The following is a 24665-nucleotide window of genomic DNA, read 5'->3' as shown; positions in this document are numbered from 1 at the left end:
TGATGCTGATTGTCCCCACAGTCATTCAGTTGTAAAGTGACATTATGAAATAAATAGGCCATGGGGAAAAATCTCCCTTATAAAATAAAAGATGGCTTTTTGAAATAAAAGGTGATTTAAAAAAAAAAAAACATTTTGAAGTAAATAAAGCTACTGGGATTCAATAAAAGTAGACTCAACAATAATTTCAATTATTAGGTAAAATATTTAGATGAAATTCTTTTTATAGTATAAAGCTGACTTTTAATGGAAAATAAAATATACTTCATAATAAAGAGCTGAGAATTTAATATGCATTCAAATATTTCACAATTTCATTGTCACATCAATCATTATCTATTATTTATTGATGTAGATACTTGTTTCATAATGTTTCATTTATTTATTTAATTTTGAACACTTTGGCGTTCCATAGTAAAGCTGATTCTGATTCTGATTCTGATATTGGAGATTTGCTGCTACTTGGTCTTCCTAAAGGTGATTGGTCATAGATTTACTTCCAGCTTGGCATGTGTTGTGGGTTTTTCAGTGCTCTTTCACAAATAGGACTCTCTTGGATCAGCTCTAGTAAAAATAAAAAAATTCCTGTCAATCCTGAATCCCACACTAATTACAGACCACAGTCTGTTATCCGAAAATCATACAAAAGCTTTTCGTGTGGAACTTAAAAAATAGTGTTCATCTTGAAACTACAAAGCAACTTTCCATTTCACAAGCAAAACTTTCAAAAAGCATTCTGATTTTAAATGATCTTGGTTAGAAGTGTGTGTGTGTTTTATTCTAGTCGTCTACATTTTAGCTCCACTCAAGACTTTTCTTTTATTATGACGTTATTTTCCTGTGCTGTTATAAGTTTTTTTTTATTTCTGTGGTGCAACCTTGCTGCTCATAGTCTATGGCCTGCACTAGTGTTGTTACAAAGACCCATCGTTGTTTTAACCTTATTAAAAGTTCAGTCATTGGGTCTCTCCTCTTCATTTCTTCCTCTTGATCACATCTTTGATAAATTTGGTATAATTGGGGCCTGCCATAGCAATGCAAGGAGGCATTCCATGCCCCATGCATTGCATGGAGGTACCTATTACTCTCGACCACTAAACAGATGTCTTTATTTATTGTGGGAATATATGAATGCATTCTCACTTATTGTTTTTCTGTTTTTCTTTATTATTATCAGTGAGAATGCATTCATGCATTCTCTCTACCTGTACAAACTATAGGTAGAGAGTAGACAATGTTAGCTACCTATACAAATTACACATCAAAACGTAAGATTCTCTTTCGCGATTAAGAAAATGTCACCCTCATTGATGTGGCACTAACAGTTTTCTGGCAACACGCCTCAAAGCAACACAAAGTCAACACACCATGAATGGGAAACCTATAGGAATTTCAGAACAAATTTGAGCAAAAACCCCTTAAAGTCACATATTTACGAATCACCACCATTCCAGCTAGAGACATGAACCTTGTGCTGATCTATCTTCAGACCTTGCTGGTGCTCTTAGTGAAGGAATTATTTTGATACCTTTTATCATTTTGTCATAAAAAAGGTTTGTTTAGGAGTACCAAATCTGTCCTTCCCAAAATCACTTGAAATTGAAAAATTTCAAAATTATCGACTTTTCTACAGTTACATCTCCTACACGGATTTATGTAGACGCATGAAAATCTCCAGGATTTTTCAATGATGCCTGCTCATACCTACGGTCCAAACATTTTTGGATATCTTATTTTTTCCTCATGAAGTAGGTTTGTTTGAGAGTGAAAAATGTACATCCACTCAGGTTAAAATGGTCAAAATTATCCACTTTTTCACAGGGTCACACCTCCCAGATAGATTTTTGTAGAAACTTGAAAAGCTCCATGATTGAAAAGCTCCATAATGGCGATTGACCTTAAAGGGCAATTTCATAGACTTTTGCATATATGCTGTTGTAAGCATCATAGATGGAATACATTAGAACCAGCTCTTACCAGTAAACTCCCAAGGATTATTAGTGTCATTTGATTTGTTTTTCTGTTAGATTTTCTGTAACATTGTAATGTTTTTCCTCATGTATAGCGCTTTGAGTGCCTTGTTGCTGAAAAGTATAAATAAACTTGGCTTGACTACATTAATGATAGCCAACATGCTAGTGTTAGCTAGTGTTAGCCACGATGTTAGCTTAAATGCTAACATTAGCATTTAGGCAAACTTTTACCTATTGGCCTAGATGAAGATTTTGAATGGACTAAGTTCATAACAGCAAACATGCGAATGTTAGCCCACATGCTAATGTTAGCATTTAAGCTAACATTAGTATTTACACTAATTTTCACTTATAGGCTTAAATGAATGAGCGCGCGTCCATGTGTAGAGGCTATAGTCCTTGGTGTAGCTGTCCCGAACCCGGCGACATTTGCCAAATGTCTCCCTCCCCACTCTTTGCCCCTTTCCTGTCTACCTACTATGAAAAACTGAAATATAAAGGCCTCTAGTGCCACAAAAAAAAAAAAAAAAAGAATTAGCCAATATGCTAGTGTTATCCAACAAGCTGCTGTCAACATTTAAGCTAACAATCGCATTTAGGCTAATTTTCAATTATAGGGCTAAATTAACACATTGGATGGCGTGAGTTATTGTTAGCAAACATGCTTGTGTTAGCCCACAAGCTAATATTACCATTAATGCTAATTTTCACTTATAAGGCTAAATTAACATTTTGATTGGAGTGAGATGTTAGTCAACATGCTCTTCAAGGCTCCACCCTCACACCTGACACAAGCAGAACTCAACCCAGCCACAGAAGCTTTGGGTTTGGTCCTAGAAGAACGCACCAAGAGGCAGGCCCTGTCGTTTCTTCAGAAATTTTCTGTTGGTCTGAGAACCCATTTCTTTAGATTAGCCCACCCTTCTTAACTTATCCTGGTGTACAGTTTTTTAAATATCTAATTTATTGTACTTGTAGCTTAATGTTTGATTTAATTTTATCTTGGCTTTTAGCTGTACAGTGTTAATTAGTGCAGACAAAGTGAGGGTCAGACAACAACAATTGGTTTCATAAGTTAAAAGTTGATGTTACCTTGGTTATTGACTTATTTAAGGGTCTGAACATTAATTTATTCATTCATCTTCTATACCGCTTATTCCGTAGTGGGTCACGGGGGAGCTGGTGCCTATCTCCAGCAGTCTACAGGCGAGAGGCAGGGTACACCCTGGACAGGTCGCTAATCCATCGCAGGGCAACATTCACTTTAAATATGTTCAAGGTCTGAACATATTTAAAGTTACTTTTAGTCACAAGGTAAACTGTTGGTCTTTTGAAAAACAATTACCATCAGACAAACAGTACCTACACAACCAAGGGTACCACAAACTACGTCTCGAAAGTGCCATCAAGTGGCAGTAACATGCCATGACATGTTCATATTGGTTGTCAAAGTTCCACTAGTGTTCTTTTATGATAATATCTGTCCTCTGTCTTCAGGGATCATCCTGCTGTGATAAAGAGGCGCTTCACAAGTGTCCTGGTTGTATCAGGCCTGTCGCCTCTCTTTGTTTGGGCATGGAGAGAATTCACTGCTGTAAGGGTGAGTTCACAAACCCAATAAAAAAGGATCACCACAAAATTTTCTGTTTAAATTAACTGTGTAACAAAGAATTTTTTAGCAGTTCTTTTTTATCTATGGAACATTTAGTCAGTTGTACACGTACTACTTTTCAGTGTTTTTAAGACATGGTGTTTCAATAGTGTTTGTATGCACATAATACCGTGTAGAACAGCGTTACTGTCATTGTTGTTGTTGTAAGACTGCTGTTACAGTTACTAGCAATACCAACAAAAAGCAGGAAACTGGAACACTACACCTCGGAGATAACATAAATATCTGATATCCCAGTTCCTACTTCTGAGGTTAATGGAACGCAGCATAATTGCACAACAACAACAAAAATAGATGTTAACTCTTCATCATGATGTTGGGGACAGTATCTTCTATACAGAGCTGACATTGCAGAAATAAATCATAGTAAAATTATGTCCATATATTTAATTATTTGCCAAATACTTATATACATTCCTTTAAACAAAATAAAAAAACAAACATTTATTTTAGTTATTTTCTTGATCTGTTCAACATCCATGAGAAGCAGCATAAATGTAAGTGTTCAGCTGTATTTATCAGATGCAAGCCACACCTTGCAGCATACCAGTTACACAATGGTACTCATTCAGACTTAACATTAACATTCTCTGCTGCAATTACAGAAAGTGGCACATGTTTAAAAAGAATTTGCTGTTTTATGACATGTCGTGCTTTTTTATCCTTGCTTTACATTTGATTTTGTTTTGTGTTTGTCAGACTATCTCACCATTGCTGGGTCTCTTGGGCATTCGGCTTGAAGGTTTTATTTCTGCGATTGTACTACCTTTGCTGCTAACTATGGTAAGAAATCATATGTATATGTATACTTGGGAAATATTACAGGAAAGATTGCATGAGTCAGTTCCTACTACCTCTTGAAGGGAAATTCTGCTTACACCTTCAATCTATTAGACAGTAGGAAAATGGAAGAGCTGTTACTTTAGTTTTTGTTTGTTTATTCACAGCATAAATATTTAGTTGTTAGTTTCAGAATTTATTTCAGTCTGTGTGTTGCACCTTAATCATATTGAAACAAATAAAGGGGAGTTTGTGTGAGTTATCCAAAAGAAATATAGAGATACAAAACTGCAGATAATTGCGTCACTATGTGGAAAAAATACAGGTGGATGAAAAGAATAGCAATGACCTTCTCTGTTCATGTGGACATGTTTGAAATAATAGAAGAAAAAAACAATCAGGACCTGTGGCAGCCTGTCAAGGTCATTGTTTCGTTTTGTGAATGCAACGCCATCCATAAAACAGCCGTCACATAATCTCTCCAAACTCCCATGTTGCACGCAACAGTTTCTTATTGAATGACGAACTTCTATTTAACTTTTGCTTTTATTAAAAGTTTTTTTTTTTTTTTACTTTTCTGAGTTTAATAAGAAAAGATTACATCTGACAAATCAGATTTACATAGGCGATGAAAACACACCTCCCTGTTTATCATTATTCTACTGGTTTGTGTATCAATGTAGGCCCAATCATTGTTCTTTTAAAATTGTTGTTGGGATTATTTGAGATATAATAATAATAGCCTATAAGAAATAATATTTGATATTTCCCAGGCTATATTTTATCTCAGTTTAGTGGCGTGCAGTGAGGTCCGTGACTTGTGAAGCCCTGAATCCTATCGAGTTGGATGTACAAATATATGAAACCAACAAGAAGCTGATATTTACATTTTTCTTTACCTCAATTTAAACATGTAGTTGTTTTAAAAACTTGCAATTATGATTTTAATTCACTTTATACAAAACATTATTTAATATAAGGTCAAATTTGATTATCTAAAATGTTTTTTTTAATTTGGCTGATCTCTGTTTTTTATTAAAACTACAAGTAGTGTTATGACTTGTATATGAAGTCCTTGGAAGCAGGTTGCAATAATCAAGTCTTTTAAATCTTCCGGATGATTCTCCCTCACCCTCAGATTGTGATGACATTAAGGTAGCCATATAGTAATGAAATGTGTTTACCCCCCAGCAACTATCTAGATTTCATGTGTCATAACTTGGAAAAACAAAGTGCTGTACAGGTTCTGCTTAGCCAGTGAGGATCCTCTTCCTGTCTCCTTTCTGCCCATTTGCAACGTTTCTTGTAGGGTTGAGCCCTCAGAATGTTAATGTTAGTAATAATAGTTGTTATAGCAGTGTTCTTTACTTGCCTGGTTGGCTGACAATTGGACACAGACAAACACATACACAGGGAATTTAGCCATTAGCACACTTTAATCAGTGGTGTATGGTGTGCATGAGTGGAGGATGTATGTGAAAATGTTGTAATGTGCAATCAAAATAATCTAGAAGGCAAAATGTGGCAGCATACCTGTAGGGAAAGCAGACACGAGTTAGTTGACAGCCAATGTTTTAAAGAAACAGAGCTTTACCAGGTCCACAGGTGTCTCACATCAGGAATCAATGTTGCACATGAAAGGCAAACGTCTAACCCAACCACAAGGGGCCGTAACAATAATAATATAAACTAGAAACCTGCAAGCAGCTTTGAAGACCCTCGCACCCCTCAGCGCAACTCGGGCTGTTGAGCGACCGCAGGAGCCTGGCATCACCTCATACACGCCACATACGATGACACCGCGTGCGTCACTTCAACACGTCGCCAGTAGGTGGCACTTTGAGCAACATGTCATATGATCTTCGGTCATGCAGAGTTTCAGTCTGGCAAAAAGCATTGAAAATTTGGAGTAAAACGGACCTTCCAGGTGGAAGCTGCACTCACTTGTTTGTTTATGGGTGGGGCTAAAACGACATCATCAATTGACTGTCAACATGTCCATCATTAAGTCATGATCATGTATACTACATTTCAAGTGGATCCGATGATGTATGAGGGAGATATAGCCCTTGAAGTGTCCTAGGGGGCTCTGTTGATCCAAATTGAAATGTAATCCAATAGAGCTGTTTAGGGGGTGAGAAAGAGCAACCATATTCAGTTTAGAGTGAATCAAACCTTCCATATGGAAGCTACAGTCATTTAGTTATTAGTGGGCGGGGCTAAAGTGATGTCATCTATTGACTGTGTCAAAATGTCCATCATTAACACATGATCATGTATACTACATTTGAAGTGGATCCGATGATGTATGAGGGAGATAGAACAGTTGAAATGTCCTAGGTGGCGCTGTTGATCCAAATTCCAATGTAATGTAATAGAGCTGTGTAGGGGCTGACAAAGATCAAGCATATTCAGTTTGGAGTGAATCGGACCATGCATGTGTAATTTAGAGGCAAACATATGGCCGTGGCGTGACATCAGATTTCGCCACGCCATCATATTCACACCCTCCAGCTAAAGCAGTAAGTACTGTCGACTGTCTAAGACCATGATGTTATCTGTTACTTGGGACAGTTTCACATTGATTAGGTGAAGAACATCAAACATTGACTCTGTACAGGAAAACGTGATAGTTCCTGTTCTCAGGGGGCGGGGCTTCAATGATGTCAGCATCTGATCAGTGAATATTGTTGAGGCCTAGAGGCAGATCAATCCCAGAAGATTTCATTTGTCTGTGACTTTCCTTGTAGGAGCTATATCAATTTAGTGTTTTATGGCGAGAAGTCATATTTTGAGGCGTGGCCACGCCCACACGCTTTCATGTATGAAAAAGATTTTGATAACTTTTGATCCCCAATCCCTTAAGAGTATAGTGAGTGATTTTCAAGTCTCTAAGTCAAAAGCTGTAGGAGGAGTTTGCTCAGATATGCGGGTTAGAAACAGCCAAAACAGGGTCAAAATGGCAACTTTAATCCAAGATGGCCGACTTCTTGTGGTGTTTGGACCACTGCTCCAAGATACTTTTTTGTAGGTCCTTCGACGTTACATATGTGTACCAAATTTCAGAATTCTCGGTCAAAGCATGGCTTGGGGGTGATTTTTTGAAATGTTCTAGGGGGCGCTGTGTACGAATTAGGCCACGGAATTAGGTCATCGGATCTCTGTTGGGGACTTGACAAGGTTCAATCACATTGAATTTGGTGGAGATCAGATGATATATGTGGAATTTAGAGGCAAACGTATGGCCATGGCGCGACATCTGACTTCGCCGCACCGCCATGGCCACGCCCTTTTATGAAAGGTGACTGTGCTTCAAACGAAGTTAGACCCACTAGTTATCTGTCTTCTGACACACTTTGAAGTTGATTGGGTCAAGAGGGTCAGAGAGGCACCTTTCCAAGTGAAAAAAGTGACTTCCGGTTCTGAGGGGGCGTGGCTTTGATGATGTCAGCATATGACCCCATAGGATTGTCGGGAACCCAAAGGTCCTCCTTGCTGCCAACTTTGGTGTGATTTGGAATTTTTTGGGGAAAGTTATTGCAATTTTTCACTTTCGGCGCGAACGCCAAGTTTGTGCCCCGGCCACGCCCCCTAAACATGGCCCAAAACTCACAATTTTGATAACTTTTAATCCCCCATTCCTTAACTGCATGTAGACCAAATATGAACCCGATAGCTCAAAATCCCTAGGAGGAGTTCGTTAAAGTTCGAGGTGAGTAAAGGGGAAAAACGGGCAAAAATCGGCCTTTGACCCAAAATGGCCGACTTCCTGTGCATTTTAGGGCATACCCCCAAGATACTTTTTTTCTTGGTTTGAGGAGTTCTAGCATTGTGCCAAATTTCAGATCTCTACGACTTACGGTTCGGCCTATCTCACGTTTGGGGGCGTGGCTAAGTGGTTTGGTCACGCCCACTGACGATAACATTAAAGAACGAAAATTTCACGCGGGGGACAATTTTGGGTAAAATTTTGTGAGTTTTGGGGCATGGCAAAGTCCCCATATTGCCCCGCCAAAAGTCCCTGGAAAAAAGTATAAAGAAAGAAAGAATAATAATTCGAGCGATTACAATAGGCCCTTGCAGCTCAGCGCCGCCCGGCCTATGTAGCAACCTCAGGAGCCTGGCATCGCCTATTCCACGCTCCGATAATCCCGTTGCTCACTTCTATGTGTCACCACTAGGCAACAGTGTGAGCAGGCTTTCATACAATCTTTGGTCAAGCTGAGTTCTGCTCTGGCGAGAAGCACTTCCTGATGAAAGCTGCACTCACTTGTTTGTTAGTGGGCGGGGCCAAAGTGATGCCATCAATTGACTGCATCAACATGTTCAGCATTGATCCACAATGATGCAATGCATACCAAATTTAAGGTGGATCCAAAGATGTATGAGGGAGATAGAGCACTTAATGTGTTAGGGGGCGCTGTTAATCCAAATGTCAATGTAATAATAGAGCTGTTTGGGGGTTGGGCTGTTGAGCTATTTTTATTGCGAATGCGAAACCCTTAAAATACGTAAATGTTCACCAGTCCTGATGTGTGTGCCAAATGATATTGAGTTGTCCTATATGTTTAGGACTCCAAAATGGTACTTGCTTTCGGCGGAGAAAAATAATAATAATCATTCGAATTACAATAGGCCTTCGCAGTGCTTAGCTGCTCAGGCGTAATAAAATATTTATTGTTTCCTATCAAGCTTAAGAGGTTAAAACCATGAATGTCAACTAACTTGTGTCTGCTTTCCCTACAAAAAAATGATAACCTACTAAAAACATTTTAAATAACCCAAAATTTTAAAGTACCGTATTTTCCTCACTATAAGGCGCACCGGATTATAAGGCGCACCTTCAATGAATGGCCTATTTTAGAACTTTTTTCATATATAGGGCGCACCGGATTATAAAACGCATAGAATAGAAGCTACTGCAGTCAAACGTTTGACTGGGGTTGCGTTATGCATCCACTAGATGGAGTTGTGCTAAAGAGAATGTCAACAAAACAGATAAGTCAGTCAGTCAAACTTTATTAATACACTACAAACCAGCGTTCTGATAACTCCATTCACTCTCATGGTAAGGTCTCCTCTACATAGAATTCTATTGAATAGAGCCAACCGCACGTTAGGAATGCATTGGAGTCTATGAAGTTGAAGTTGAAATCAAACGTTAGTTAAAACATGAAAGGGAACTTTTCCCTGATTCAGTAAACACGTAAAAGAAACAGTTTGATGCACTAAATCAAACGTTAGTACTGTTAACATTTCCTGTTTCTGTCCCCTGACCGTAGTCTGATGACACAGGGGAGACGCTTTTCTCCAGGGCCGAAGTTGGTAGCATAGCGTATGATTTGAAAGTATCATACTTTATTAGACACAGTTTTAAACTTATATTATAAAAAGTGTTCAGCTGGGGCATTTACTAAATTAAACGTCTTGAGGAATTTGGGTCATTTGGTGTTTACAGCAAAATGCTGCATATCTTCTTTAAGTTTGTTGAAAAGAGTGTGATCTTTTCTGCCATCATCTACTGGTAGCAGCACCAGAGCCAGGCACTTAAAAAAGCTAACAAAGAAGGCTGGCTCTGTTTTGGGGACTCATCTGAAACCTCTGGAGATCATTTTGCAAAGAAGGAATCTTCATAAAATGAAGAACATTATGGAAAACCCTGAGCATCCTCTTCATGAGACTGTCGTACAAGAACAGAGTGTCTTCAGTCAGAGGGTTCTTCAGATATGCTGTGAGACAGATTGCTGAAGGAGATCCCTCTTGCCAACAGCCATCAGCATCTACAACAGCTCTTTGAAGAAACCTGTATAATATGAGCTACAACAACATTTTGTTTAACTTTGGGATGAATAAAGTATTTTTGAATTTGAATTTAATTATTTTCTCAGAAGGCAGGGCTCAAGGGTTTTAAGCAGATTTCAATAAAAATGTGGTGAGCAGTCAAATGTTATGATGGATGCAAAATTTGGTGTGTATCTATTGATTAATTTTGAGACATAGCCATTTGCAATATTTTATTGGAACACACGCTTTCCAGTTGCCCTGTTTGGCTGTAAACATATGTCATTCTTGTCCAGTTTGAGGCAAATCAGCTGATGCATGTATGATTTAGAGCCACCAGTGCTCTAAAGCAAGATTTTGAAATTCGCCACGCCCACACGGCCCAGCCAATACTCCCGGTTAACAGATTTAACATCAACTCGTTTTCTGTCATTAAACAGAGCTTGAAATTCAAATGAGTTAGTGTGGCTGCTTGGTGTTTCCCCCAGGGGTCCTGGGCTCTGGGTGTCCTTAGGATGTCTGTGGCTCCAATCTTTTTTGTCCAGGGTGGGTCTATGGCTCCTCACGCCTGATATTGACTATTCTTATGTAGAAACATTATATATGCAAGTACGATCACACATACATACACACATACAACCAATGGAGGGCTGGATTTGGAGTCACACATAAAATTAAAGTGGAAAAATACACTACAGGCTGATCCAACTTTGATGTAATCTCCTTAAAACAAGTCAAAATGAGGCTCAGTATTGTGTGTGGCCTCCACGTGCCTGTATGACCTCCCTACAACGCCTGGGCATGCTCCTGATGAGACGGCGGATGGTCTCCTGAGGGATCTCCTCCCAGACCAGGACTAATGCATCCGCCAACTCCTGGACAGTCTATGGTGCAACGTGACGTTGGTGGATGGAGCGAGACATGATGTCCCAGATGTGCTCAATCGGATCCAGGTCTAGGGAACGGGCGGGCCAGTCCATAGCTTCAATGTCTTCATCTTGCGGGAACTGCTGTCACACTCCAGCCACATGAGGTCGAGCATTGTCCTGCAATGATTGTCAATCAGTGTTGCTTCCTAAGTGAACAGTTTGATTTCACAGAAGTTTGATTTACTTGGAGTTATATTGTGTTGTTTAAGTGTTCCCTTTATTCTTTTGAGCAATGTAAATGTCAAGCAGATCATTCTAGCAACAGCATAATGCTCCATTTGTAAATGTGTTTGGCTTCTTCTTGGCACTCAGACAACAATTCTGAGTGCTACTCTGGTGGACAGGACACGTAAAAAAAAAGTGAGAGACTAAATGTACATCCTTCAATCAAACGAGGTGTGAAAATGTTGACAGGTGGGCGGGACTTCCGGTAGCTGGGACATCCTAGGGCGGGACTTCCGGTGGTGGGCCTTCCTGTGACGTAACCGGATATCATCATTAACCGGATGTTGTCATTAGCCGGATATTGTCATTAGCCGAATGTTGTCATTACAAGGAAGCAAATCTTTCTAATTGTATGTTTTTAGATGTTTTTTTACATCTAAACACAAAACATGTAGTTTATCCACTTTAAAGGTACACTCAGGTTAATGCAGGCACGTCACACGAAATTCTGATTAAAAAGAGAACCTGACAGAATTGTAAATTCATTTTGTTTTAACGCAGGGGTTATTTAGATGGATGTTTTTACATCTAAAAAACGAGACAAAAAGTAGATACAGAACCTTTCTTCCTCCAAGGGGCGTAAATATGCGCGCTGATAGGATTTTGTCATTAGGGGGCGAATCTAGAATCAACGAATTAAAAAAACAGAGGGGCGTTCTTCTGTGTTTGTTTTAAATACTAGCGGAAAACGCAACAATTTACCTGCAGCATTCGCTGGAAAAGAACGCTTGTTGAACAATGGTTAGAGTTAAGAGAGTTTTTCATCAAACCGGGGAGAAAAGCAAGGTGTGCCAAGATGATGAACAACCATCTACATCATCTACAGGTCCTTCTCAAAATATTAGCATATTGTGATAAAGCTCATTATTTTCCATAATGTCATGATGAAAATTTAACATTCATATATTTTAGATTCATTGCACACTAACTGAAATATTTCAGGTATTTTATTGTCTTAATACAAATGATTTTGGCATACAGCTCATGAAAACCCAAAATTCCTATCTCACAAAATTAGCATATTTCATCCGACCAACAAAAGAAAAGTGTTTTTAATACAAAAAACGTCAACCTTCAAATAATCATGTACAGTTATGCACTCAATACTTGGTCGGGAATCCTTTGGCATAAATGACTGCTTCAATGCGGCGTGGCATGGAAGCAATCAGCCTGTGGCACTGTTGAGGTCTTATGGAGGCCCAGGATGCTTCGATAGCGGCCTTTAGCTCATCCAGAGTGTTGGGTCTTGAGTCTCTCAACGTTCTCTTCATAATATCCCACCGATTCTCTATGGGGTTCAGGTCAGGAGAGTTGGCAGGCCAATTGAGCACAGTGATACCATGGTCAGTAAACCATTTACCAGTGGTTTTGGCACTGTGAGCAGGTGCCAGGTCGTGCTGAAAAATGAAATCTTCATCTCCATAAAGCTTTTCAGCAGATGGAAGCAGGAAGTGCTCCAAAATCTCCTGATAGCTAGCTGCATTGACCCTACCCTTGATAAAACACAGTGGACCAACACCAGCAGCTGACACGGCACCCCAGACCATCACTAACTTTGGGTACTTGACACTGGACTTCTGGCATTTTGGCATTTCCTTCTCCCCAGTCTTCCTCCAGACTCTGGCACCTTGATTTCCGAATGACATGCAGAATTTGCTTTCATCCGAAAAAAGTACTTTGGACCACTGAGCAACAGTCCAGTGCTGCTTCTCTGTAGCCCAGGTCAGGCGCTTCTGCCGCTTTTTCTGGTTCAAAAGTGGCTTGACCTGGGGAATGCGGCACCTGTAGCCCATTTCCTGTACATGCCTGTGCACGGTGGCTCTGGATGTTTCTACTCCAGACTCAGTCCACTGCTTCCGCAGGTCCCCCAAGGTCTGGAATCGGCCCTTCTCCACAATCTTCCTCAGGTTCCGGTCACCTCTTCTCGTTGTGCAGCGTTTTCTGCCACACTTTTTCCTTCCCACAGACTTCCCACTGAGGTGCCTTGATACAGCACGCTGGGAACAGCCTATTTGTTCAGAAATTTCTTTCTGTGTCTTACCCTCTTGCTTGAGGGTGTCAATAGTGGCCTTCTGGACAGCAGTCAGGTCGGCAGTCTTACCCATGATTGGGGTTTTGAGTGATGAACCAGGCTGGGAGTTTTAAAGGCCTCAGGAATCTTTTGCAGGTGTTTAGAGTTAACCCGTTGATTCAGATGATTAGGTTCATAGCTTGTTTAGAGACCCTTTTAATGATATGCTAATTTTGTGAGAAAGGAATTTTTGGTTTTCATGAGCTGTATGCCAAAATCATTCGTATTAAGACAATAAAAGACCTGAAATATTTCAGTTAGTGTGCAATGAATCTAAAATATATGAATGTTAAATTTTCATCATGACATTATGGAAAATAATGAACTTTATCACAATATGCTAATATTTTGAGACGGACCTGTATTTCCTCGTCTGAGATACCTATCGGAATTCCTATCGTAACATACTCTGCAGATGATGATCCAACTTCACCAACAACAATGGATGAAAAACAGGCCTCACGTCAGCTAAGACATACTTCTCTTCTGTTTGAAACCCCAGTAACCGTCTACAGGCATACACGCCGTGAATTGGATGCCCCGAAGAAATCAACATATTACCTATGCAAGGTACAAAGGCCTCCGTTCGACAGTCTGCAGGAAGAGTGGTCTTTGGAATCATATGGACTGAGTGGTAGCTGGGGGTATATTTTCATGTACGAAAAGGAGAGCTCTGCCTGTATCAATTGGATCAAGACGAGGTATTTAATGGATCATTGGCTCGGTGTACTCTCACCGACAACGACTGGGCTGTGTTACGGTTGACAATCCCACACCTTAACGATAACCCTGAATCAGTCTCTGTACGAAAGGGAGGATGAAGATGAAAGCTCTCCTCAACCAGCAAAAAGGATGAGAATGTGTCCTTCCGATGTTGAAATAGCTGCGAGAGAACCTCTCTTTAGTGCAGTGTGGGGGTCAAAAACCATAGCAAATGGCCGCTGGTCTTTTCAGGCAAGCAAACGCATATAACCAGACGACCCCCCTCAGATCTGTTTTTGTTGGAGGCATTCAATCAGAACTGCAGTGTATTCAAGACTGTGCTGGCTCTACTGTATGATGTTTGGGTTGAGAAGATGAATGAAATTGGACAGCGTCTTTCCAACCTTTTCGAAAACTCACGCTGCTGGATTGATGTTATGTCAGTGAAAATAATCCTGACATTCCCTGTTGTGGATCTAAAGCCCACCCTCTTTTGAGGACCCACTCCCCTTCTTGAGGACCCTCCCACCTTCCTGCGCTATATATCAGGGTCTAACTGCGAGCTCACAGACTCTTCTTCTTCATAACGGCGGGCGGCAGACCTTGAGAATGTATGGAGCGTACGGGAAAACACCATACTGGGACATCTACAACCAGCAAGAAGAGACCGTCTTCTCTCCCGATCATGATGATGAAAGCTTCAACACCGGGCCGTGTCATCCACCTTCTCCAGACCTCTACTCACCAGCCACCTCATCGTCGCAGCTCTTTGAGTCCCTATTCAGTCCAGGGACACCGACAGGATACAACCTCAGATCGTATCATCCGCCTTCTCCCGACCTCTATTCACCACTATGCGTGGCTGAGTCTGTACACACAGATATCCAACCTGAAGACAAGAGGGTGATTGTGGAGGACGAGGCAACCATCAGCTACTCACCCTCCCCACAAACTCCAGACCCGATACCTGCCCCTAAGCCTTCACCAGAAGAGAAGGAGAGTAATCAGGGTGATGAAATTGACGGTTGGATCTCAAGCGCTCTCATCAATACGGTGAAAACAGCAATACTTCATTTATTCAACATAACCTGTTTGAACTATGTCAAAGAAACCTGTTACAGGTGCATAACGAACCACCCGAGCCAACGACAGCATCAGTGCCTGGAGATATTGGAGGAGGAGTATTACCAAATCAACTTTCAACGCATCGTGCGACGACTCGTAAACCCCAAGCTCCTTCCTGCTATTCGGAAACTTCTGACACTGACGCATACAAGCAGATGACTTCAGAGTGAAAACGATTGCACAGACGGTTTTATATGAACTGAAATCGGTACAAGGCTTCCATAGTGCATTCACTGATATGTATGAGAAGATGAGCGGTAATGACTGTCTCAAGCAGCTTAACTCTGTTTCAGAGTACTATGATCCGATCTCAAATGATTGATGACTTGTTTTGTCTTTTCTGTATTCTCTCTCGGCTTTCTACTGGTATACATATATATAACAGTTTTGTTTTTTTAAAGATTGCAGTGTTTGAATTTATCTTTATTATCTTAATGTGGGGTTTTTTTCTGTTTCTTTATTGAATACGGGTACAAAATAAAAAAAGAAGTATAAATATACCCTCAGGTGTTTGTTTTTTTCATTATTTAACAAGTAGTCGTCAAAGTGAACATAAGACTGGGATGTCTGAAAGAAGGATCATGAAAAATGTATATTACAACCCATCAAATCCGGGAAGTTTAGGGGGTTTAGAAAGGTTGAGGAGGGTTATACAAGATGAAACGGGGATGAAGGTAGCGGTTGAAAAAGTTAAAGATTTTTTATCGGGAGAAGATACCTATACTCAACATAAACCTGCAAGAATAAAGTTCCCGAGAAACAGAGTTTTTGTCACCAGACCATTGAGACAGTTCCAAGCCGATCTCTGTGACATGCAAGCTCTTGCCAAGGAAAATGACGGTTACAATTATTTATTAACAGTCATTGACATCTTTTCAAAGAGGGCGTATGTACGTGTTTTGAAGAGGAAAACTGCTGCAGAGGTGCCTCAGTGACAATGTTTAAACAGGGGGATCTTGTCAGAATATCCAAGGTACGTGGAGTGTTTGACAAAAAATACAGAGTTTTACAGATGAAGTGTTTACAGTGTATGAGCGGATACCCCGATCTCCTCCTGTATACAAACTCAAAGATTTGGATGGAGAACCTATTGAGGGTTCTTTTTACGCTGAGGAACTTCAAAAAGTAAAAATATTTAAGGACAAGATGTATCAAGTGGAGAAAATATTAAATCAACGCACCGTCAAGGGTGTCAAACAGGTTTTTGTACGCTGGAAAAATTGGCCTGAGAAATTCAACAGTTGGATCAAGTTTGATGAACTACGAAACGTATAAAATAGGTGTGTGCTAAAACCTAACGATTCATACAGCATCATGGACAGCAAGGCAGAGGATGACGGTTTTTACATTACCCTTCCCTCTAATGCTAGCATGGAAGTGTTTAAAAATAATACCAGTTCGAGTTTCCGTGTAAATTTAGCTCAACATATTGATTTAGAAGGCCAATGGATGGTTGCATTAGTAGAGATTTCATACCCTCATACATGGCATAATTTACCGGATTATGATGCCTACTTTGAATGGCGGAAGGTTGGTGATGTGGAGATTAATACGCAAAGGATCAGAAGTGGCTACTATAACAGCGTTATTCAACTCGAGACAGAGATGGAAATGTTTTTCAAAAAATTTAAATCGGGTTTACGCATTAAATTCAGCACCTTTACTGCGGACCGTCAAAGTACAAGGCAACTTCAGTGATATGGTTACTCTGACGTTTAACCCCGCCCACTACCTTCCAGTTTCCAGAAGACATATTGAAAATATCCATATAGAAATTAAATCGGACCAAAATGTTCCTGTAAATTTCGTCTATGGAAAGACCATCGTAAGACTACACTTCAAACCGGTGATATCACAACGTAGCCTGAGATAAATTTTATTTGTATAAACAGAGATATATATAACCTCTAAGACTGATCGATTATCAATCATATTACCCTGGTCCTTCAACACTGCATCAAGCAGGCAAGAGAGAACATGACACATCTAAGTCTGAGACTTGATCCAAATCGCTTTGTAAATTACTATGTAAGTCAATCAGGCGGTAATCTGCCAGGGTTTTATGGGGCCCCGGTCATGTACGGACGCGGAATTGGATCATTATTTTCAAAATTATTCCGCTTCGTATCCCCTCTGGTTAAAAAAAGGATTTGCTATTGCAAAACCCCATCTTAAAACGGCTGCATCAAATATCGCTTCGGATGTCATCGGTAGAGCCGTGAGTAAAATGAGTGGTTCTACACGCACCGAAGGTCAAGAGGGTTCAGGAATTATGGTTTTATCCAAAAGACCCAGAACAAAACCCCCTGGTGATCGTTTAAGGACGGTTAAAAAACGACAAACGCGAAAAAGGAGATCAGTTGGAGCTGACAAACAAAGAGGAAGGAAGTCATCCGCAAGTTGTGATATATTTAAATAATGGCTCTTTTACATAACAAATCATCAGAGTGCACGCTATCGATTGAAGATAAAATTTACACCGAGATCCAGCCTTTATCAGCAATCACCGATGGAGGCCCGATCGAGTTTTTCATTCCTGGAGACGGAGAAAAGTATCTGGATCTCAACAATACACTGTTGCATCTCAGAGTGAAAATTACTAATGAGGATGGAACAAACCTGCCGGATGATGCACCTGTAGGGCTCATCAACTACCCGTTAAACACCATCATCAGTCAGTGTGATGTCACTCTCGGAGATCGATTGATTTCACAATCCAGCGCTACACATCCATATAGAGCCATGATTGAAACATTGTTAAACTTTTCTGAGGATTCTTTAAAAAGCCAGTTTAGCTCTGGTCTTTTTTTCAAAGACACTGCAGGGGCTCTGAACTCTATTGTTACAACTAACGGCCCTAACCAAGGTCTTAACAGCAGAGCAGGCTTTACGGAAAATTCCAGGGAGGTACATCTCCTAGGTCCCCTGCATGCAGACATATTTTTCTGCGAGAGACTTCTTTTAAACTCTGTTGACCTCAAAATTAAACTTACAAGAGCCAACGATTCTTTTTGTCTCATGGCCGCAAGAGACTCCACTTTCAAACTCAGGATATTAGGAGCATCTCTTTTTATCAAAAAAGTTACCGTCTCTCCAGCTGTACGACTGGGTCACTCTACAGCTTTAATGAAAGCAAATGCTCTCTATCCACTTTCACGTGTGAATGTAAAAACATATTCCATACCTGAAAATTCAAGGGTATGCAACCAAGAGAATCTTTTCTTAGGTATCTTTCCGAAGTATGTGGTGATTGCATTACTGGATCATGACGCTTTAACAGGAACACGCGATCTCAATCCGTTTGACTTTAATCATTTTGATATGGAATATTTAGCTTTGTGTAAGGACGGCAGACAAATTCCTGCTAAGGCCTTCCAGCCCAATTTTAACCAAGGTAGTAAAGTGAGAGAGTATTACAACTTGTTTACGGCTACAGGACAACATCTAAAAGATCTTCCGCTGAGTATAACACGTCAGGAATCTCTATTCGCATTTAATCTTAACCCGGGTGAGGACACAGATGTTCTATCTCCAGTTTCCAGTGGGAATTTAAGACTGGAAATGCGTTTCAGAAACCCGTTTCCTCATACCACCACGCTGATCATCTACGCTTGTTATGACTCTATTTTAGAGATTGATTCAAAGAGGCGTGTGCTGGTGGATTATTATTAATCTAATCAGACATGAGTAATCATGAAATTGAGAACCTGTTGCATCATCTGCTGGGAGATTTGTTTTGTGGTGTGTGGCCGTGCGACCAGCTCCCGCTGCTAGCTGACAATTTCCCTGGGCCGGCCTACTTTATTGTGAACACACATCCTTCACACATGCCTGGAGAACACTGGTTAGCTCTGACTTTGGATGAGAATGGTCAATCCAGCTTTTTTGACTCTTATGGATTCTCTCCGGATTTCGAGTTCTACCCGTCAAGCATCGTAACATTTTTAGAAGACAGATCCTCAAAAATATTGTATCATAATAATCAGCTTCAAAACACCCTGTCCACTGTGTGCGGTCACCATTGCATTTTCTATCTATGTCATAGAGCGTGCGGATTATCACTGCAGCAAGTGTTGTCAAAATACACTGGAGATGTGATTAAGAATGATTTAATGGTATCTAACTTTGTGAAAAAATATCAGAAATGTGTCATTAATCAAAGTTGTACATTTTATACTCACGGAACATGCTCTTTGGAGATGTTTCTGGATTGTTATGGAATTTAAATTGTCTTTTTTTTTTCCATTGTTTGTTTTTTCTTATGATTTAATATTTGTGTAATGACATCATATGTTAGTGTGTGAAGTAGAGAACGAAGCTAAACTTGAAAATATAATCAATAAATATTTTATTGAATAAAAGAAATAGGCTACATGTTTCATTTTCTTATAACGGTTTATGGTGAAAATGTAATCCATCGGGGTGGTAGTGTCGTCTTACGAAGAGACTTTTTTGACTTCCCATCAGCATTTTTTGGATCTTCCAGCTCGGATCTCGACCAATGGAGAGAATGAGTTATCTGCCTTCTTCTTCTTGTTCTTCTCTGCTTAACGCTGGGTGGTGTACCCCCATTTTCAATAGATGTACCCTCTGTTTTGAACCGTCTATATTCATCACGAGCATAAGGGTTAATGACTGAAGATATGGGGATGTTTACCTCTGACAAGGTATGTAGAAAATCTGACCACCCTTGGGGTAGCCATGCTCCAGATTTTTTAAACGGAAGGATGAGATTTTTCAACAAGTCAATCATGTGGGACCCCTTTACAACATTCCCTTTATATACAAATTCACCTCGCAAAGTCCAACTCTCACTTCTTTCGGATAATTTCTTCAAAATGTACTAAGCATTTTTACGGTTATGCTTCGGTAGGCTTTTCCGTACATCCATAACAATCTGATCCGAAGCAACCTGGTCCTGCCCTGGGCCTTGTTTTTCTTGGGACTGCTCATGCTCAGGAACCTCTGTGTCACGCTGCAGCGTCAAACTCACCCGCTGTTCTTCTTTCACACCTTGCTTGAGTAGAGTCAGATACCTCTGCAAAAGCGCATCGTATTTCTTGATTTTTTCATAAGAAGTCAAACCGGGCTTGTTTATTATCGCTCTCATTTCAGTCTCCGAATTCTCCTCCGCCGTCTGTCTGATGGACGTGTCTGACTGGGTCAGACGCTTGAATTGATGAGGGGAAAGGAGAAGCATCTTCTGCGATGTTCTGAGAGACATTATCTCCTGATTATACCACCCACTAGATCACCGATCAAGGGAGCAAGAGCCGTTAAGATGGGGAGAATAAAACCACCTTGTTGCCCTTTGAGAGCCAGCTGTTTAGTTTTTATTCCGTTTTTTTTATCACCCAACAATCTGATGATTTTTCTTTGCTTCTTCAATTTCCGGTGTTGAGAGGGTGATAGTTTAATGTTACCTTTTAAAATATTCAAAGCAATCTCACACAGAGCCTGAAGAAAGTCGGGAGAGCAGTGTGCAAGAATATCTTTGCGCTTCCGCGGAGTAGCCTGGTACAATGCTCTGAATAATGGGACATTCCTTTTTATACGTGCAGACATGATGACTTACTTTGTTTTGGGTACATACACAGCAGGCCACTGGTGAGGAAGTATGCCCGTTCTCAGTCTGAAATGTTCTGGGCAGGTAGGCGTAAAATCAATGATTAAATATCCATGAGCGTCTCTCGTCGCATCTTCAAAACTCTCCAAGGAGAGACCCTTTTGAGATGGAAACATTTGACGGGCCAGTATATTCAGCTGGAGTTTATCTCGGGTTTTTAAACAACACCATATAATTACAGTTCAAACTAATAGTGCGACTGAACTTTCCCTGATGAAAAACATTCTGAGTCAACATCATGACGCTCATATTACGATGGTGACAAAACTGGGTAAAGACCTTCATCACGTTTTCATCATCTGAGGCTTGAGCGATAACATCGTCTAGAATAATCAGATGATTCTGATCAGGAGGAAACAAGTTTTCATCTTCAAAAGAATGAGGCAATCCTTCCACAAATTTTATATTTTTATTCATCTTCTGCAATTCAGCATACATCGGCTGAAAAGATGTGTAAATCCACACAATATTTTCTGGAACAACATCCATGACATGGTTACAGTTCTGCAAAACACTTTTTACAAAAAAGGTTTTTCCACAACCGCTGGGTCCTATTATCATACATGAGAAAGGCGCTCTAAATCTAGGATCAAAATCAACCTCCTGTAAATCCATGGAACGTTTTATTTTTATTTTTTTATTTAATCTTTCTTCTTCTTATGCTCTAATAACCAATAGGCAGAGTTGTCCCGTCCGAAAAAAGGCATCTCTTGTCATACACCAACCGAAACCTTTTAACAAATGAGCATTTCTTAAGAGGAATCTCTTTTTATCCCTCCTGATCGTGTGCTGAGGAATTTCAATGACACTCTCACTTAACCCCTGTAAGTAGCCCTCGACCAGCCCTTTGATGCTGTCCAAATTGACCCTCTCGCTGCATTCATGCGTCTGAGTGATACCTTTAGCACGTATCACTAGCTTTTTCTGGTTTTTGGTTTGATATGCATAACTCTTGGGTCCTGTTGATGCAAACTCCGAAATGCTGTCTCCCGCGAGCTCGTCAGTAAGATCACCCAGATAATTTCCCAGCTCCAGAGGAGTTTCACCACTTTTTGTCACATAAATCAAACTCTCCGTGTCAATATAAATCAATCTGTCCTGCAATTGCTCCATGCTGCTGAGAAGTTTTAAACCCGCATAAGCGGTGGTGAATGCTGCAATAAACACATTGTTTACCTTGCTTGGGGGAGAGATGACACGTTTGCTGTAGTTCCACTGCACTACACACATTTCAGGGTTGAAGAAATGGAAATAGTTAACCCTGTATTTACTCGAGAACATGAAGCTGAAAAACTCATCAGGGTTAGTGATGACTGTGGTCTGAGACAGTTCACTTCGCTGCGCAAACTTTCCCCAAAAGCTGTTTAAGCACAGTTTTGCTACCTGTCTTTTGGCAGGGTTCACCTCAATTTTGCCTGCGTCTAATTGGATACCCTGGTGGAGTTTGTAGTCTGCTACATACTTTGACCTGCTCTCCTCATCCACCGCTTCAGAAGGGTAGCCTGAAGCCTCCTGCTTACTCTTTAAAAAGCAGTGAATGTAACCTTTAAAGATTGTGTCACTGGTCTTCTCAAAATGCCAAACTTCAGTGATTTTGGCGAGGCGATAACCGCACTGCAACGCTTTACAAAACTCTACACTCACCCACACACCTGTCAGAGCTCTGTCCTCATCATTATGCCTGCAGGGACCTGACTGGTTATTTATTTCAGCACATGTGCAGCAGAGAGTAAACACCAGTTTACCTTGGGATGTTCTGTAAGGCAAAACGGGGAAAAAGAGACCTCGTGGTGGGTAGACCACAGCACTGACGAGGCCAAAGTAGCTGATGGGGTCATCAAAATGTTTGTAAATGATGGTGGGTTGCCTGAGGGGAAAGACGCCGCTAGCATTTACATAAGGGTACAGAGATGTGTAATCCTTGCTGATTGGAATAACGTATATCCTTTTACACACCTTGCACAGTTTTACCAACTCACAGTCACTCATAGGCCTGTCAGCAATAGGTCTTTTGCGGGGTTCCCTGTGTCTACTGAAACAAGAAGAGTTACGACAGATTCTGTGACAACCTGCACAGGCGACAGGTTCGTTAATTTCACGCATACACTGGTATGAGTGACACACCGAACAATAGCCTTCACAATGGTGTGTGTCTGGCTTTTCATAGCTCCCGTAATAATATGCACAGATGTATCTCGATCCTATAAAACCCTTCAGATTTTTTATCCCATAGTAGTGACCTTGAAATAACAGCAGAAAGAGAGGGTTTGATCGATCAGGGAAACTGGTCTCAAATTTACACAGAGCTGCAGAGCCTGTAACGGTTCTGTGAAACACTACAATTTTTCTCTTTAGAATGTTTTCAAATTTACCAATGTCGCTGAAAGTTACTGCTGTCTGATCATCTAAACCAGCCCTGTGTTGCCACTCCCTCCCTGGCTCTAAAGCCTGATTATCAGTAAGGTTAGAGTCAGAGACGTGTGCCAGACTTATGGCAAAGCATAACTGATTACCGGTATTATCTACAATATACAGGTGACACTTTTTCATATTAATCAGTTCACAGTCTAACGTTCCTTTAACCTTACGTTTTGACCCTCCTGCAGGGTCATTAACTACCTGTAGAAAAAATTCCAGGTTATTATCTGCAGGCATTTCAGCGTTGGACTGTACTAACTCATCTAAAAAATCCTCAAAAGCAGGCAGAATCATATTCCCATCATCGTTAATGGTAAATGTGACGTTACAGTTCAGATTTTCCCCAACTAATTCTAGCTGCACAACATCGTTACATCTGGCTAAAGATCTTGCAGTATCGGCTAATTCAGTGAGAATACGCATGATGTTTATATAGACTGCAGCGAGATCAGGGACAGGGAGGTGGGATGGTAAAAGGTCTCCTTATTTCAATGTAATTAAAACGTTCACGTTCAACAGTCGCAGGATAATCTCCCTCAATCTGATCAGGGTTGACTGCAACCTCTGGATTGAAATTGCCGCCATGCTGCCCAGTATGATCAGCGGCGTGTGACGTTGAAGGAATTTGTAAGTCAGCTGATTCATTTTGCTGAATGCTGGGTGGAGACGGTGTTCTATTTAAATCTTCAACAGCCTGTTCTAGCGAGCTTAAAAAGTCACTGTGCAGATTTTGATTTATTACATTTTCACTGTTAGCAGGAGATGCATTTAACCCGATGTTATCTGCTACTTCAGCATTAACAGGAATTTCATTAAGTTGAGCAACAACATTCCTTATCTCATTCAGCGCATGTATGATCTGGCTATCCATATTAACATGAGTATAAGAAGAAGAAGAATAAGACCCAGGGATCAGTTTAAATTACCTTGATATCAGCGCAATGTTTCAGTAACAATGTCTGACATGCAGCCAGAAGCGTTAAACTTGATGCTTTATTACAACGGTCACGTAAGGATAGGGGAACTTTCTGTCTGCGCTGTTGCTGTCCAGGTCTCGATGAAATCTGCTCCACCATCAACGTTGCCTCTGGAAAGATAAAGAAAAAAATAAATTTATTAAATATACGAATTAATTCAGTAGGTAAATGAGTATAAGAAGAATTAAACTTACCATTCAATAAACCTCTAACAAGCTTGGTATACAGAGCACACAGAGTCGCCGTCTTTTCCTCAATTTAAGATATTCTGTGAAACAAAATAAAGTTACCTTACAATGCAGGCCTTTTGAAAAAAAAAAAATCTTGTTTCTGTGAAGATTTGGACAGAACAGAATTTGAATATAACTATAACTTACTCCGTACAC

At 40.4% G+C, this 24665-nt stretch overlaps 1 protein-coding gene across 2 annotated transcripts in view; it reads left to right on the top strand.

Moving 5' to 3' along the window:
- Positions 1–24665, top strand: part of rce1a (Ras converting CAAX endopeptidase 1a) — a 97983-nt gene that overhangs the window by 9877 nt on the left and 63441 nt on the right. For both annotated transcript variants that reach the window (XM_047385132.1, XM_047385131.1), the window contains exons 2-3: positions 3471–3573; positions 4345–4428. In XM_047385132.1, the coding sequence (XP_047241088.1) occupies positions 3471–3573; positions 4345–4428 (187 nt within the window). The remainder of the gene's footprint in view (positions 1–3470; positions 3574–4344; positions 4429–24665) is intronic.

Source organism: Girardinichthys multiradiatus, chromosome 14, assembly GCF_021462225.1.
Source record: "Girardinichthys multiradiatus isolate DD_20200921_A chromosome 14, DD_fGirMul_XY1, whole genome shotgun sequence".
Classification (NCBI taxonomy): domain Eukaryota; kingdom Metazoa; phylum Chordata; class Actinopteri; order Cyprinodontiformes; family Goodeidae; genus Girardinichthys; species Girardinichthys multiradiatus.
The sequence above is the reverse complement of the archived record's forward strand: the minus strand, read 5'-3'. Positions and strand labels throughout refer to the sequence as shown.